The 17032-nt window shown below is 39.1% G+C and overlaps 1 protein-coding gene across 2 annotated transcripts in view; it reads right to left on the bottom strand.

The window, feature by feature from the left end:
• Window positions 1–17032, bottom strand: part of FHIT (fragile histidine triad diadenosine triphosphatase) — a 546368-nt gene that overhangs the window by 138305 nt on the left and 391031 nt on the right. For both annotated transcript variants that reach the window (XM_027723035.2, XM_039378811.1), the window contains 2 exons: window positions 2241–2386; window positions 1338–1367 (listed from right to left, as the gene is read on the bottom strand). In XM_027723035.2, the coding sequence (XP_027578836.1) occupies window positions 1338–1367; window positions 2241–2386 (176 nt within the window). The remainder of the gene's footprint in view (window positions 1–1337; window positions 1368–2240; window positions 2387–17032) is intronic.

The raw sequence follows: 17032 nt of genomic DNA on the forward strand, positions 1-17032 counted from the left end.
CAGTAGGAATATAAAACAATGCAGGACTTCCTGCCTTTTTAAGGTCTACATAAGCTTTTGTTACTGTTCACAATCACAGAGGATGGGAATTTTTACATCTGGCTTTGCTCATTCATATTAGAAATTTTTCTCACATATTAATATAATCATTCCTATAAACCTTTTCCTTAGAGAGAAAAAACATTTGTCCAAGATATTAGAAGAAATCTTGTCATTTGCTTCTTAAAACATGTTGTTGATAGTGACAGAATTTACTTTGAAAGTATTTAAACTTATTATTTCACCTATCAACAGACATTCCCAGTGAAACCCACCCCATGCACTCCAGGTCATGAGCCAAGTAATCTTTTTTGTCACAGTACTGAAGTAAATTATATTACATTCCTTCATCACTTCCCAAAGTTTGGGGATTTTCTGATTTTTCCTTCTCTCTCCCTGTTACCTCTCTGTTAAATATTCAAACCAGGCAACAAAAAGCAGTAGGAAAAATAAGGTCAATACGGCAAATTGGAAAAAAGTAAAATGTTGCTATACACCATCGTTTGGTTGTTACAGTTCTCTTAATCAACCCAAACAGCTTCTCTGAGACAACTAATTTGATTTTACGAAGTGCTAACCCGTAGCCATATTTCCTTTGATTCCAAACGTGAAAAATAGCCTTTATCTAATGTTCAGGCACATCATCTAACTACACATGCATTTGCATTACGAGGCAGTGAAACATGGCTGGAGAGCCATCTTGGATGTTATCTGTGTTATTACTCAAGTGGAGACTATAATCATAAATCCTCCTCTTCCCCTCCAGCCCCCGCCTTTTTTTTAGAAGTACACTTAAAATCTGGTTTTAAGCTTCACTGGCTCCATTACATTTGAACTTCAGTAACAAGAATGTGGTATGAATGTGTTGAGAGAAAGCACAGACAAAAGGTATATTTTCATAATGTGGTTCAGTTTAACTGTTCCTATAATTAGCTACAACTCATTAGGCAATAAACAGAAAAACAAAGAGATTATGAATGGAAGGGCAATATTTTCTCCATAAAACAAACAAAAAAACTAAAACAGATGCCTGGTTCATGAGGCTTTCCTTGCATAAATACACAGAGCAGCTTAGAAAAGATATTTTCTTGATTGAATATTTTTGTCTAGGAAGAAAACCTGTAAACATTATCTTGAGCAATTTCCGTGAAAAGTATTTATTGCTATTGTACACTTGAGATTTTTTGATCTCAAGGATAAAATAACAATACAGCAATGGTCTGCAGATGACCAGCTTTGATCTTTAATTAGTTCTTATAATTGTTTCTTAATTTGTATTCTGCATAATAAGCACTCACCTTCACCGTTTGTCCGGCTTCGGGGCCATCCTGTAAGCAAAGGAAGAAGTCTCAGGTTAGAGGATCTAACAAGGATCACACAGGAATTCAGAAATCTTACTCAATAATCATTTACATGCAATTACACTGTATGTTAATTTAGCATATTTTTCCTGAGGACCATTCAACACAAAGTTCTTGGACATGGCTCCTTTTCATATCAGGCCATGACAAAGGGAGCAACTCTGTCTTAGATAACAGAAACAGCAGTTTTTCATTCTTTTAGATCATATTTTTCAATAGTTAGCAAGAGATTTCTGATCCTTGTAAACATAAAACACACATGAAAGTGAGAATTTAATCCCAGTATGCTTGCTTAAATTTTGATTCTAATGAATGGGCTTAGTCTTCTGGTTTGCTTTAAACAGAACTCATTTTTGGTATAAAAACACCCAGCACAAATAACTGAAAGGTCAGAAACATATTTACATGGCTACATCACTCTTCCTGTATATAAATACCTGCGAGGAGGAATCACTATTTCCATCATAAGCACTGGGTTACGTGCAGAATGAGGAGATGTGGTTGCCTTCTCTAGGTCAATCCTGAAAATGCTCCTTTCAAGGAAGAGTGTTTGCTGAAATATTCACAAACAAGCACTGTGTTTGCAGGCTTATTCCAAAGTTTTGCAGTTATTAATTAACCCCACTTTCCCAGTGGTTTGCCTTTTAGATTTTTTTTCAATGGCAAATCTGGAAGACTGCAATGCAGTCATTTGGCTTCTTTTTTTTTTTATTACTATGATCTTGCATTTATTGCCCCTTGAAGTTTCAATGTCCTTTCCTCATTGGACCAGAGAAGAAGGTTGAAAGCTTGATAAAACAAACCATTAAACCTTTTTTTTTAGTTGACTGGCTTACAAACCTGGACTGAGATGGTGAGCGAGGTGCCGCAGAAGTGTTTCTCCACCACGTTCCCGACCCTTTGCGCCGTACGAAATAAATCAGCCACTTCCTCGGGACACAGGTCACGGAAACGCTCCACCGGCCGCAGGGGACAAACGAGGACATCTGAAGGTGGCAGTGTCAAGGCACAAACACAAGGTCCATAAGGAGGAGTGTCTCAACCCCCAGCCCGTAACCTGGTTCTGATCACCTCCAAAGTGACTAAACTCTTCCTCTCTGATGATACAGCAAGAGCATCTAAAACATAGAGCTAAATACAGAGAATCTTAGGATGCTTTGTTCAGATCTTGTTTCCTCAAATCTCTTAGATATGGCCAAAATGACTACACTAAGGTCCATGTGCTACTACTGAGACATCTAAAGGAGAGGAGTTTTCACACACTCAAATTTACCATCTCAGTGGAGAAATGCTCGTGTTAACAGCTCTGAAAGTCAGAGACATTTTCCTTTGTGATTAAAAATAGCGGAAAAACAAAAGAATTTAAGACAGGTTTGGGAGTGTGGTCCGAGACAGCAGTTTTACAATGCTTTTCCACATATGTGATATGTATTTTTTAAAATCTTGATCTTACAACTCTAATTTTTGGTACCTAAATGTGAAAAGCTGACAGTGTGCTGATTATAGTAGATTGCTTCTTTGTACATGACATTAATTACGATTCACAAGGAATGCTCAACTGTTATAAATATTTTTTTTTTTTTTAAAAATAAGACAATTAAGACTGTTTCCTTTTAAGCACAGTGTTCACAACCTTGTAAACATACTCTGATTTAATTCTACCTTGGTGACTGTGCTTCGTGAGTCAGTGAAATGAAGTTATAAAGTAAATAATGGAAGTACACAGATGCTGTTCACAGTCATCGGATCTGCTGTGTTCACAGTAATTAATAATTGCTATGATTCCTTGCTTGAAAGTCAATTTGGTAACATTATTAATATGGTCCAGAATTATTAGCAGAGCCTCAGTTGTGTAAATCCAACAAGCAAGAACTTGGGACTTGATTCTCATTTCAATTCCCTGCAGACAGGATTCTTTGCTGACTTACAGAATAGTATTTGCAGAATAAAGACCTTAAGATAACCTTTAACATCACTTGAACTTTCATGACCAAAGGCTATGAAAATTATTTTTTCAGTATTAAAATGAGTGTTCAAAGGACTATTTGAAGAAAACTAAGTTCCATGCCATTGTATTACAGCCATCTTTATTTTTACTGCCTCTAGAAGCCTGCAGGTAATCAGGAATATTCTCTATAATCCAGGAAAAATAACTAGGAGCTGCTCTGCAGTTAACAGGTTCACACAAACGTTACATCAACCTGATTTTCAAGAACCACATGAGACATTTGAAACAAGGAAAGATTAATACATGTGAAAGACTAATTATTTCCATAAGCACAGAGACAACATGTTTGCATTCACCAAGTTTACTGTAGGAATCGCACTTATATTTCTGACGGGGAGAAAACCAGACATTTTTTGAAGTAAAGAAGTAGTGGCAGGTTTTGATCATTTTTCAGAGTCCAGATGAGGACAGACAAGTCTGTAATGGATATTTGTGAAAGTGGGAGCAGAATTTTCAAGCGAGCTCCACCTCTAGCAGCTCCCAGCAGAACAGGAGAAGACTGGTCCCAGCTGGGGGTGTTAATCTGCTCTGAAAATCTGTTTCTCGGTTTTTCTAGTGCAGCATCAGCTATGCCACCACTATTCTCCTTTTCTCTTTTTACAATTTACCATATTAACATTTAATAAAGGAGATGTATATATTTAGAAAGCAGGTACTTGGAAGCAAAACAATCCTGGAAGGGGACAAAAAGCCTGGTTTTGTGGGGTTTTGGTTCTGAGATGCTGTGCCTCTTGGTAAGCTACTGGGCACAGTAAACCCCTTGTAATTCATTTGTGCCTTCCCAGCACACTGTAGAAAGCACCTCCATAAAGGATGCCATTGGCTGAGCTCGGGGCCCAAGGGAAGAGCTGGAAAGTTGCTTGGCAGACCTGATTTCCATACCAAGCATGAAGGAATAGGAAAACTAATTAATTTTACTCATAAAAAGGAAATCCATGTCAACACTAAAACAGGAAAAAGGACATTCGTTTAATCTGAGTTCATTTTTCAAAGGAAAGAAGGGAAGCTTGTACCCTTAGGGCATCTGATACTTAAGTAGATAATTATCCTTCTTCTGCAGCACTGCTTTATTATCATGGCTCAATGAACCATTTATAAATGAAGAATTTCCCCTCACTTACCTCTAGCAAAACTGCTGCTTACATTAAGACAAGTTTCCTTTTCTCCTTTAGAATTTTCCCCAGAAGTTTCTCACCCTCTCAGACTCGTACACACCTCAGCAGCAATTGTTTGTTCTCTACCTAGCTCAGGGCCACAAACATAATTTTTGCATTAATCATGTTTTCTTCAACCTGATATTAGCCCTGTACTACTTGCCACTGCAGAGGGTTGTGAAAAACACGAGCTAAACACTTCTTGTGAGAGCTTTTGTTTCCATAGCACATTGCAGAGGGAGAGGGCTGGTTGTGACCAACACAGGACATCTGTTTTCTTTTCTTAATTTTGCCACTAATCTGCACTGTCACTTCGGCAAGTTGCCTCTGTATCTCTCCCTCTCCTCTTCCACACTTTATCTATCTCATCTGCTTAGACAGCATCTGCCAGTTGGTGCAGTGGATGTTTCCTTATTAAGCGGGAGCCTCTCTGCTCACACGGGGCCTCAAAGCTCTCCTGCAGCACCTAATGATGCACCCATAAAACATGTCGTTCTGCAAAAAGGATTTGCACTTCCTCCTTACATTACCAAAACTCATTTACAACTCAAACTAGGTTTTAACTATATTTCTGTCTTGGAACGTGATAAATAATTCAAAGGCACAATCACACACTAGAGCATCTTTACTGAACTTTCCATCATTTCAAAATAATTCTACAAAGAATAATGATCGAAATTCTGAATCAGAGCTAAATTAACATGAGAATGTAATTAGGACAACATTCAAGCTATATTTAACTATGAATATATTAAAAGGCAAATGTTAGAATGAATTCATGGATTTGAGGTCATTAAGAAAACAACCATCCCCTGCAACTTTAAATCATAGTTTTTAACTACAATTTTTGACACTAGGATAGTTTTTAACTTTATATCCTGGTCAGATTTTAAGCTGTATAACTGCTCTATTCACCTCAAAATTCTTCCTAAGTTTAAAATTACACAAATTTGTTCATTGCTTTCTGCAATTACCCACTGCAAAAACACTGCTAGGAACTCCTGATGCCTGTGTATTAAAGCTGCAAGTGAAAGCGAGTTTGTACTTATGTCTGTGTGCAATTACTCCTTAGACAGAAGCATCTACTGCCATCTGAGATGCCTCAGGGCATCCAGCTGCCACTCCAGAAAGGCAGGAGTCTCCCATATGCCCTATGTCATAACTGTCCTTCAGGTGGGAAACCTGAATCATCTTGGGGGATCTGAAACTGCAGTAGGTGCCTATGTTTGGACAACAGCCCCCACTTTAACAGAGTGGCTCAGCAGGACAAGGGGCTGATACCCAGCAGACGAGCTGCATGATTGAAGACAGCATTCTGCCTTCAGAAAGTTAGAACTTAATGTTTCCTTTCTCTAAACACTATAATTAATAATTTCGTGATTTCTTCATTCATTCTGAACTGCTACTGACTGATGAAGTTTCTATTTTTAAGCTTTGATGTGCACAGCTGTTATTTCCTTCAAATTCTCTGAGTCAGTCCACATCATTAGAGTATATGCAATTTAATATGTCAACTTCTCCATTTTAAGGAGTGAAAAACCTTTACACCTTATTCTAATCCATAACAATACATTTCTCTCTTTAAATCTTGCAGAAGTCTCTCAATAGCTTTACTTTTCTTCTTAATACCCAAATATGCACATACAAATCAACATGCAAACCCTCACACACACTAAAAGCTCCATTAAAGATTCATTAAACAACTAGGAATGTCAGTATTTTTCAAAGAATACCAGTAGATAGTAGCTTAAAACTCCAGGTATTTTAGTGGAAGTGCATAACCATAAAGTAGCTGCAAAGCAAGAGTGGATCAGACCCATTGCCCTCAGACTGACCAATGTTTTCAACCAAATCTCTTGTCCTTTTATATACTGGGCACAGCAGACCACTCCCTGCACAACCCCGGGCAGGCATTTGATGCACCAAAGAGCATGAACCTCCTCAATAATTCAAATTAACAGCCTGTTGGTCTGTTAAGATTGCCTGGAAAAGCTCAGACTGGTGGCCAAGCACACATGGTTCAACGGTTTCTGAACACCAGCAGCACAAGGATGCTTGAACACGTGTGCCAGCTCTCAGCCCTCAACAGCCAAGTCTGCACACATTTCTGTAAATCCCTCTCGCTCTTCCACTGACCTTTCAGACCATAATAACCGGGGCCCTCTGAGACTGGCACTGAGAGATGTTACTGCAATGTGGTTCTGCAATGGGCACCTGGAACTGTCAAAGCCACGCTCAGCAGTGCCAAGCACAAGTACAAATTCCCCATGGACATGTAAGTACTGCAGGATGTGCTCACACTGGAGGTGATGGGTCACGACTGGAAAGTGAGCATTTGGTAACTGCACCGTGACTGTGAGTTGATCGGACAGGGAGGACTCAGTTTCTACAAGAAAAGCAAAGCACGTGGCCAACACCTGCATAATGACCACTTGAAATTAAATTTTCCTTCCACTAATACACATAGAGGGGAGCCTGAAATTCAAAGGCACAGCTGTAATTTTTATTTGCTTTATACGAATTTTGACTTTGAAGCTTAAATTATTGTAATTCTGTATTTAAGGTCTAAGGCAGGCTCTGTGTTCCCTTCAATGGGATTCTGATCAACCTCACGAAGTGCCCATTATAAATTTTCACACACAACTATCAAGGTACACACATTCTGTAGTTCTAAAATGTTAGAAAAATGGCCTTTGGGGGATCAAAAAAAAAAAAAAGAAACCCCAAAGAGGTTAAAATTCCTTTTATGTGACAAGCTTTAGAACTAAACACAGCTTTTTCCTGGTTAAGTCCATTAATTTGCTATATAGAAACATACTTTCAGTTTTGACTCTTGTTTTATTCCCGAATTTGAACTTCAAACAGAACAATTCAAAGCTTTATAAAGGAAAAAATTAAAGGCTCTCCAGGTACTGACATTCTAACAATAGGAATAAAGTTCTTTTTTTTTCTTTGTCTTCTTGAGGAACCACTTAAAAACATTAAAATTGACAGGTTTTCTTAATATGTGAGGCTTTAAAAGAACAAAATACAAGGGGGAAAAGGCAGAATATCTAAAAGTGAAAGGGTAATTGCTTCTGTATGAAGTTGTTGGGTATCACCAATATTAGCTTTCTGCACCGTTTGTTACAAAATTTCTTAACTCAGGTAAAATTATTTATTTTCAGTGTGTAACGTGGTCAGGAATCCATAGCTCACATGGGAATGGAAGTACTGGTCCTGTTCCTTCTCTCTCACAACAGCACAAGAGTCAAAATCTCAAAAAAAATAAATAATTAAAAGCACAGTTCAAAGATGAAAAGTAGTAGCTAATAACATTTCCAAAACCTTAATAACTCTTAAAATATCTATTTTGGGCATTCTAGTATTTTACATAAAAAGTATTTTAGTTAAAAATTTTCCTTAATAATTTAAGTTGGGGAAACACATCAAAACTGACTTTTTCATTAATGTTTTGGTTTTGACTAATTGGTTTTCCTTAAAAAAGTGTCCCAAACTGCGATACCTATGAGACAACATTGCTTCATGTATTTCATAAGCTTAGGTGAATGACTTAAAGCACGGTAGTCTCTGCTCTCCCTTCCACTGAAAACACCCCATCACTTATAGAGCAACACTCAACAACAATTCTGACCTTGGAGGTCAGGGCTTTGCTCATTTTAGGATTAATACAGATTAGATGCTGCCCCCATCGCTGGGTAACAGCAGGGAGCATCTGAGGGACACGTAGGGATGGTGTCCCCTGCTGCCTCCTGCTCAGGGGCCAGTCCAGCCCTCATGGAGGAGGGAACACAGCACCTTGGGGCCAGAAGAACCAGCTGCAGAACACTGCAATAAGTGATTATTTCTATGTTATGTGTCTGTATGAGAGACCCCTCTGCACATCCATAAGCTGATGGGAATGCAGCAATAATGTGCTGTGGGGTGAGGGATTATTCTTTTCTTCCACTCTGTTTTACATGAATTTGCATCAAGTGCCCCAAGCAGAGAGAATCAGTCAGACAAAGCTTCAGGTATTAAAACTCACCACAATGTCCCTAGATTCTCACTGAGGAGTGTAGGCAGGGGTATTAAATTCATCATTGCATCTAAGCAGAAGTTTTCTTTGTTTAAAAGCCCTAATTGCTAACAGAAAGAAATCCCAGAGCTCTGCAAAAAACCACAGGAGAATGCATGACTAATAAAATTAATATAACTGAAAAACAACTGCCAGTCATTTATCTTTTTTCTGCCCTTGAACAATTCTTCACATTTTGAAGGCTATGGGAGCAATTTCTCTATGTGAGGAAAACAATAATGGTTCCACAGACACTGTCTATAGGAGGAGTTAAGAAGTGAGCGAACACGTACACACACAGAGCATCAAAAAGCCTTTAAAAATTAATCAAATACATATTCTGCTTCATTACAACAACAATATATCAAGGCATCTATTCAGTTCCCAGTAAACCCACAAAATCAGGACGTCCATAAAACTGTAGCAAAGCAAAAACTGACGTTTCCCCGGGCCCAGAATATGCCCTATTGAAGAAGACGGAGTGACTGACTTTTGGAAGGAAATCTGCAGAGGTTATTTGGATTAAAAGTGAGCATCTCATAATAGGAAAAGGTGGAGGAGAACTCTTTAGAGGGTTTTACTAGAACTGCATTGAAATATATTTTAGAAGGTTGCTTTGGAACAACACAGAAAATAGTATATCATAGAACTTGCAAGTTTGGGAAATAGCATAGCTGTGAACAATAAAGATGATTAAGAACCAATGCAAATGCAATAAAGTTACAATAAAAACTTAAAAATTGCTTCAGACTATTAAACACACACACACCAGTTTTTTTATATTGCTCTGCCACATCTCACCATTAATAAAAAAAGCCATTAAGATACGACAAATTATCTAAATAACTTGATCTTGATAAGGTAGCTCAGTGCATGTTTACACTAATAGAGATGACCAGATTTACGCAATAAAACAGAGAATTAGTGGTTCCACTAGAGCCAAGAGCAATCACTGCATATCTTTGACATGGATCTCTCCACACTATGATAAGTCCACTCTTTGAAGACCACATTGCAGTTTTATACAGGGAGTTTTTTTATTCTACCTGATCCTCTTACTCCACTGGAACTACTTAAAATAATTTTTAACGTCAATGAAATATGCAGTAGTTCCAAGAAATGAACAATAAATACTATTTTACTTTTAAAAGGCAATACATCTAATTTAAGTACTGATGTGGCTCATAGACTGAACCATGCAAGATAGCAGACTGAAGTACAAAGTACTGCTACACAAAGTACAGTGACTCCACAAGACAGAGGGCCACAGCAGGGAAATACGCCATTCAGAACTGTTCACTTCTCATTTAAACAAGTCTTTCATATATTTGATATTCCCTCTAAATGCCTTTAGGGTATGTCAAGTAGGTCAACTAAAAGCTCAGTTCCTCATAGCAAGAGGTGTTTTACTGTAGGATTCGTCCTTTTCTGCAGCTCCTGGCCTCAGGGGCAGCCTCGGGCAACAGCAGGTGCCTAAGTGGAACCACAGTGAGAACAGCTGAGGGAGCATTTGTGGCTCAGAAACACCCTCTGATCCAAGTCTCATTTGGTGGAAATTTACTGCAGATCTAAACTTGCATTTGTACCAGGAATCATGATCACATTCTTAGAATCACATTAACCTGTTGATCTTGGAAGGTCCAAAAGCGATAACCAGTGACCGAATTGGAACTGCAGAAGTCCCGATACGGAAGGACTTTATTTACAACTGCTGTGATGCTCTGAGAAGATCCTGTAAAGAAATACTGTTGTGCAACCCATTTCAGCTAAGAACTACATCTTTATTGATCCAGATGATATATCCTAATATATTTTTAAACATATGAAGAAACTTCATGAAGCTATCAATGCACCTATCCCAATTATAAATGTACAAGAGCACTGAAGTAAACAGCCGTGCCTGAGGCTGAGAGCAGAAACCAAACAACACCTGCGGTGCAACAGTCAAAGAGCAGGGATTTGGCCTAAACATTGGAGTGATGGCATTTGTCTCAGAAACTAATATATTCATGCAAAGATGCTCAGCAGCTACAAGTCTTGTCCAATGACCTGCACCACCAGAAAACTGCACTGAATTCAATTTACTACAATGACACTGCTGGAACTGCAACATGTCATTGCAACAGCTCATTTCAAACAGAGAAAGTAAGCTCATGATCCTGCCTCTCTGCCCGAGAATAAGAAACAACTTGTGACAAAATGCTTCAGCATTGGGTCTTAATTAAGTCTGCAGCCCCATCATACTCAAGACTAACGTGATCATTATGAAATTATATTCTAGTTCATGATTCAGGAGCTATAATGAGGGAATAATTAATTACTAAATATTAGTTATGACAAATTTACTTTCTTGAAATTTATTGGACGCCATATTCCAGGCAATAAGTTTTATTGGAAACAAGAGTTTGATAGAAAGATATCATAGAATGTGCTGGGAATTAAGGTTCTGTACAAACCATAAGCATTATTGACATTGTCGTACTTGAAAGTACAATCTTTTTTTTCCTTCTCTGGGTGAGTCATGGTAATAAAATAAACAGATTAATATTTGGTGAATCTCCATGGGATTCCTTTTACCTAACTTTGAAGGTAAATTCATTTGACCAAAAGAGTTAACCACTGGATTTGAACTGTGAAAAGCCAGATCTTTATGGCAGTGTTGAAGTACCTTGCTGCTTAGGGAAGTTTCACTTCATCCTCTTCTGTTTTCTCCAGAATTAAGTTATCTCAAGGAAGGTTTTGTTGAACCTGCTGCTGGAGTAGCTGTTAACAGATCCACTTTCTCCAACTACCTATCAATGGCAGATGATCAAGAGCTTTACGTATATTCTTTCTAACCCTGCCTTAAGTCCATGCTGAGGAGCAGAAAGACAAGCTTGCAGTAGCACGTGGCAGACCAAATGTGCCTTCATTTCATAACCAGTGAAGCATCAGTTGGAGGAATGCAGTACAAGATCAATTATCAGAGTACCACAGGGGACAATGAATATGTTTGGATAATCAAGGTTTCAGGTAATTAAGGTAATTTTGAATGTAATTTATAGATAATGAGGAACATGAATAACAGGGAGTTTTGGAAAACTGAATTTGGATAATTCAGACTATCTTACACTAAGTGTATTCCTCAAAGAATATTGTAACGTAGGCTGGGGCTTTCAGAGTTTTTAAATGGACTAAACCACCTGACTCCCATTAATTCCTCGGAATTGGTTTTCTACCTGGTTCTGTTGGGGCATTCAGAAAACTGCTCCAATTAAAGTCAATAACAATTAAAAAACAAAGCTGTGTTTGCCTTGAACTGGAAGCACTCATGGCATATTTTGCATACTTAGTTACAGAAATTGCTTCTAAAGCAACAGGATAGGTTATGCTGTTCCAGGGAACTATTCCATGAGGGTAGAATCAGCCTAAATTACAAAGGAGAGAAAGAAACCGTCTTGGAAATAAAAATGCATTCTACATCCCTTGCAGGAATGGCTTAGCCTTCCATGAGAACATCACTACCTTTCGGAACAGTCTGAACAAGAGAATCTTCTGTCTTCCTTATGAAAGAGCCATTCAGCACACTTGCATGACTGAGAGGCAAATCACAGTATATTTGCCCTGCAAGATCACATCTTTGATGCTGCACCTAAAAATAAATTTCCCAGTGTATTTCCATCAGTTCTTTTGAATGCTTAAAATCACTAAGTCTCTGATGATGGATGTGTATCTCTACTGCACTGGCTGATACACTGTAGAAGTGAGTGTAGTAGAGAGATGCCTTTGAAAGTAAGAGTTTGTTCCTGGTTTTGGAAATGCTATTATTTCTTTGCTGGTTAGCAGGACTACTGAAAACAGCACTGTTGACATCCCATGGAGTTCTGCAGTATTCACCAGTGAAACCCAGGGGCATCCCCATACCCTCCGTGCATTCAGGAGAGAGGTGGTGACCTTGAAAACCTTAATAGCTGGATGACACGGACACTGAAAGGGTAAACAAGGGAAATGTAAGTGAGGGCTTATAGAGGTACTCCAAAACCAAAAGGAATATAGCAATAGCCTCTTCTGCAGTTTACGTATCTGGGGATTAAAACAACTGGTGCAGCAAAGCAGGGAATCAGCCTTCACTCAGCTGCAGGAGAGAGAAAGGTGGGGTGGAAATACTGAAGGCCCTGCATAGCATTTAAGCAGGGACTCAGAGGCAGTCCAACATGAAAAGAAATTATTCTAAGCCGCTATTCTTTAGCTACTTAACTTTGACAACTTATTTCATACTTGCTTTAACACAAAAAAACTTGATGTCAATGAGAAGTTTCACAGACAGGGTGTGTGTGAGGACAAAATGCTCCCAAAGGTGCATTTTTCCTCACCTGCCACAGGGGAGTCAGTTTTGGATAAGTCATACTTAAGGGCTGAGAAAATGTAAAACAGATATAGAGTACATCTTCAACACTAAACTATCCATACTTAGCACTCCTTTTAATACAAAATAAAACTCCAGCAGAGATGGTAAAACATAGCTTACAAAGCACCCAAGACAATGAAGGCTATAAAGGAGGAGGGAATTGGAAAGTAGGTCTCCTGCCTGTTTTTCACTTGCATAATAGGCTCTCTTGGATAAGGAGCCTGTGTCACAGGGCCCTGTGTCATGATTGCCTGTGTAGATGCTGTTCTAATACCATTATTGTCATTAATGCTCATTGTTCCCAGCTCTGTTGAATCGCAAGGCGTTTCAGCATGCACGGTACATAAATTCATACTCCCATCCAGGACTCCGGCAATATTCAAGAACATGGGAATGAAGAAGACAAACTAGCAGCTTAACTCTGAATAACCTTATTTTGTGTGAGTGTCATCTGAAACCATTACTTTAATGTGATTATCTGTTTTTATTATTTCCTTTCTGTGGACTTGGAATAAAGACACAACTGAGACTCTCTTAGACACGGTCATTGGCATCATTACAGTCTTTCTACTGTCAGCAGCAGAGATCTGATCTGTAAATCAAGTTACACTGTAAGGGCTACTGAAGAGCAAGCACTCTTTATCATCCTATTACATACCCAAGCTACTGCTTCCTCTGGCTCACTGAGAAAAACAGACTGTTTTAGTTCCTTTACATAACCAGAGGAGTTCTTAATGCACAGATTATTGACTTAATGGAGTTTTATCATGTCCCAGTGTACCAGGGGATTTTTAATCCAGGAGTTCTTTACATGATCTATTTTCATGGTTCTTTTTATTGTCACAGTCTGTCATTACAATGATTTGCAAATCCAGAACCAGTGTATCCTTAGCTGCTTAACAGGTGCTCAAGGAGCAGAGGGGGAGAAGGCATCCCCCCACCTCTCATTTGCCCTCTCACACTCCATACCCCATCACACACAGAACAACAAAATCCCTGCAGGGCTGAGCACAGCAGGGAGTTGTGTTGGCTTTCTGCCCACAGGAGCATTTCCACATCAGCCCATCACCTTCATGAAATCAGCTGGGTGGAGATCCCCCTTTGCCAGTCTCCACAGTGGTCAGCCTTCGTGAGAGGCACAGAACATGCACACATTCTTGAGGAGCCAAGTTTAAGAATGGTCTGCTGCACAACATCAGTTGCTAGTAAAAAGCTACTGATGTTTGCTTCCTTTGCTGATACTACTGAAAGTAGCCAGAGATGTTCATGCCTAATACAGGGTCACTGCTGGGAAAAAAATGTTCCGAAGCCAATGGGTGGTGTCACATAACTTAGCAAGCGGAGACCCTGAGTGTCTTGTAGTTGTGAGATCAACAAAAAATCAGCTGCACAAGGGGTATGAAAAGATGTTTGCAGAGGTGAACTCTTCTGTGTTTCCATCTGTGGGTTTCTGCTCAGTAGAGACTCAAACATGTTCTCCTCCCTTCCACTCCCTTCTCCAATTATTGCATAGGTCCAAATGGAAACATCCATATGAACCTCAATACCTGTGTGAAGCTCCCTACGAGTGCTGTACAGTTTGAGGACTGGGTTCAAAGTCATCAGATGCTTCAGGCTGGGATCTGATTTCCTGGCCCTTCAACCCTTACATCCTACTTCACCCTCAATGACAAATATTTCCCTTGCCACTGTTGGCATCAGTGTGACAATCTGCAAGACCACTGTGCACTCCAAATTAATCACAGGCCTAAAAGTCTCACTGGAGCAAGGTTTGAGTAGCTGTTAGAGCTCCACAGCATGCCTACATATCCCCAAAGATTTGGGCTGTGATCTCTGTTTTGGACCTGCCTGTGTTACTAAAATACAAGCTGATAACAACAATATGTCACTGCACTTATTGCCAGCAAACAGTTCCCTGGAGGGAAGAAAAAAATGGTTTAAATCTGACATGCTATCAGTGTTAAAAAAGCAAGTAAATTTATGTCAAAAAAAAATGGAAAAAAAAAAACAACAAGGAAAGATGACAGTATTCCAACTGCATCCTGGGTGTGAGGGAGAAAACTGATGTTGATTTTGGTATGTGCAAATGAATATCCAGATCTCTGTGTTTCTTCCTTAAATTACAAGCACACAGCATATCTTGGGGGTTTATGATCACCACCAAAGCCATCTTGCTGAGAAATGTGAACTTCCTTCTCTTTCTGAAGGTCACAAAGCAGACATCCCATATCTAGAGGCTGAAAGACCAGGAGCATTTGGTACTCCTCCAAATGAAAGCATCTCCACTGTCATTTGTTCAGCTTCCTCTTGCTAAGCTGCTGGATGTGAATCACTCAGCGACCTCCCAACACGCCAGTGATGGCTGTGTACACCGTTAGAAAACTCACTCTTGCAAAAGTGATGTGCGTGCTTGTTGCTCTGGAAATCAAAGACATGTTCTCTACAGAGTCCCCTTGGCTGTGCCCGCCTGCATTTCACATGCTGACACTTTCCACTGGTGTGAAAAACACTTGCAAATCATTTTTCCCTGGCCTTGGCATTACTATCTTAGGATTCTTATCAGGCCAGTCAGAAACTGGTGGCAGAGTCATTCCTGGCTGCATGTCACTGGTACAGAATGGAAGACACAAGAGATGCCTAAGCATAAGCAAGCAAACAGCAGTATAACTAAAACAGGCAGAAAATGCTGCTTTTTTGGTTGTTTATAGGAACTTCAAAGTTCTCCTTGGTTATAAATCATTCTGAGCTACCAGTCTGCCTAAGGATGGCTGTGCTTTTGAAGGTGAAAGCTTGAAGATCAGACCTTGGGTGATAAAAAGAATGTTGGTTCCACTACAGACAAATTCGATTGCAAAGGAGATAAAATGGTGTCCAAGAATAGGATAGATTAGGCTGAGATGTTTTTGCCATGCCACCAGTCACCAAGAGATAAAAGTGCTTCCATAGGAGAGAATTTCAGTAGGAGAGAATTAAACTCTCTTAAACCATATTTCCAATCAGAAAGAGTACATAAAATTTCCATTTGACTACCACTTTCTTAGGACACTTGATTAGAATTGAAAGTTAATGAATAAAAACCCCAGTCTTTTAAACCAAACTTGAAAAAAAATGTTAAACTAACAGTGAACAATTTGAAAAACCCTTAGCAGCCATGATGCCAGATCCAATTAGATTTGTACTAATTTATACGTGCAAGATAAGCAAAGTTATGAATGGAGATGAGAAGTCAAAGACTTATAAGAGACAAGGGAAGTTGTTCTATAGCAAAACATGCTTAGGATGTCCTCAAAAGAGGAACCAAAAAGCAATTTAATGTTGTTTCAGTATCTTCTATTCCAGAAGCAGCTCATCAGATTGTGTATGAAAACAGAGGACTGGCTCATAAAACTTTCAGGCAAACTATGTTTAGAAAGCATTAAAAAACAACAACAAAAAAGCTCAGCCTTTTCCTGGGAAAAAAGTGATTTGTATGCAAATATACCCCAACATTTGTCACCAAAAATAAAGGATTTTGAAGTGAGAGAAGTTTTTTTGAATATGGCTTATCAGTGCTTTGACGGAATGAGATGCCAGCTGTGAGGTTGCTGCTGTCTCCTTTAATACCAATTAGAGGGATAGAAAATGGAGCAGTAGCTTGTGCTCACAGGCAGAGCCAACACCACACATGTAGCACAACTTTGACACCTAAACCTCCGGTGGCAGCAGCCAAGACACCAAGAAGCCTACATTTAGAAGTAAAACACTAGACTTACTGGCAACCTCTATGACCTAAAGTATTACAAAATTCATGAAACACTCAGTATTACTTATAACAATTTAATGTTTTCCAATGGGAGGAGGAACGGGGAACCAATGTTTGAATAAGGCAAAAAGCAAACTCTGCTGCTGAGAAAGAATGGTCTAACTTGTGTCATTTTACATGCTTTAATCTCTTTTCAGTTTGTTCAGAAGAGTGTGTTTGCCCTTGGGCATCTTGGACGGTTTCACTTGGCCCTTCCAGCCAGCAGGGACTGAGTGTAAAAGCAC

Source organism: Pipra filicauda, unplaced genomic scaffold (assembly GCF_003945595.2).
Source record: "Pipra filicauda isolate LSUMZ 115617 unplaced genomic scaffold, ASM394559v2 scaffold148_size1903560_pilon, whole genome shotgun sequence".
In the NCBI taxonomy this organism is placed as follows: domain Eukaryota; kingdom Metazoa; phylum Chordata; class Aves; order Passeriformes; family Pipridae; genus Pipra; species Pipra filicauda.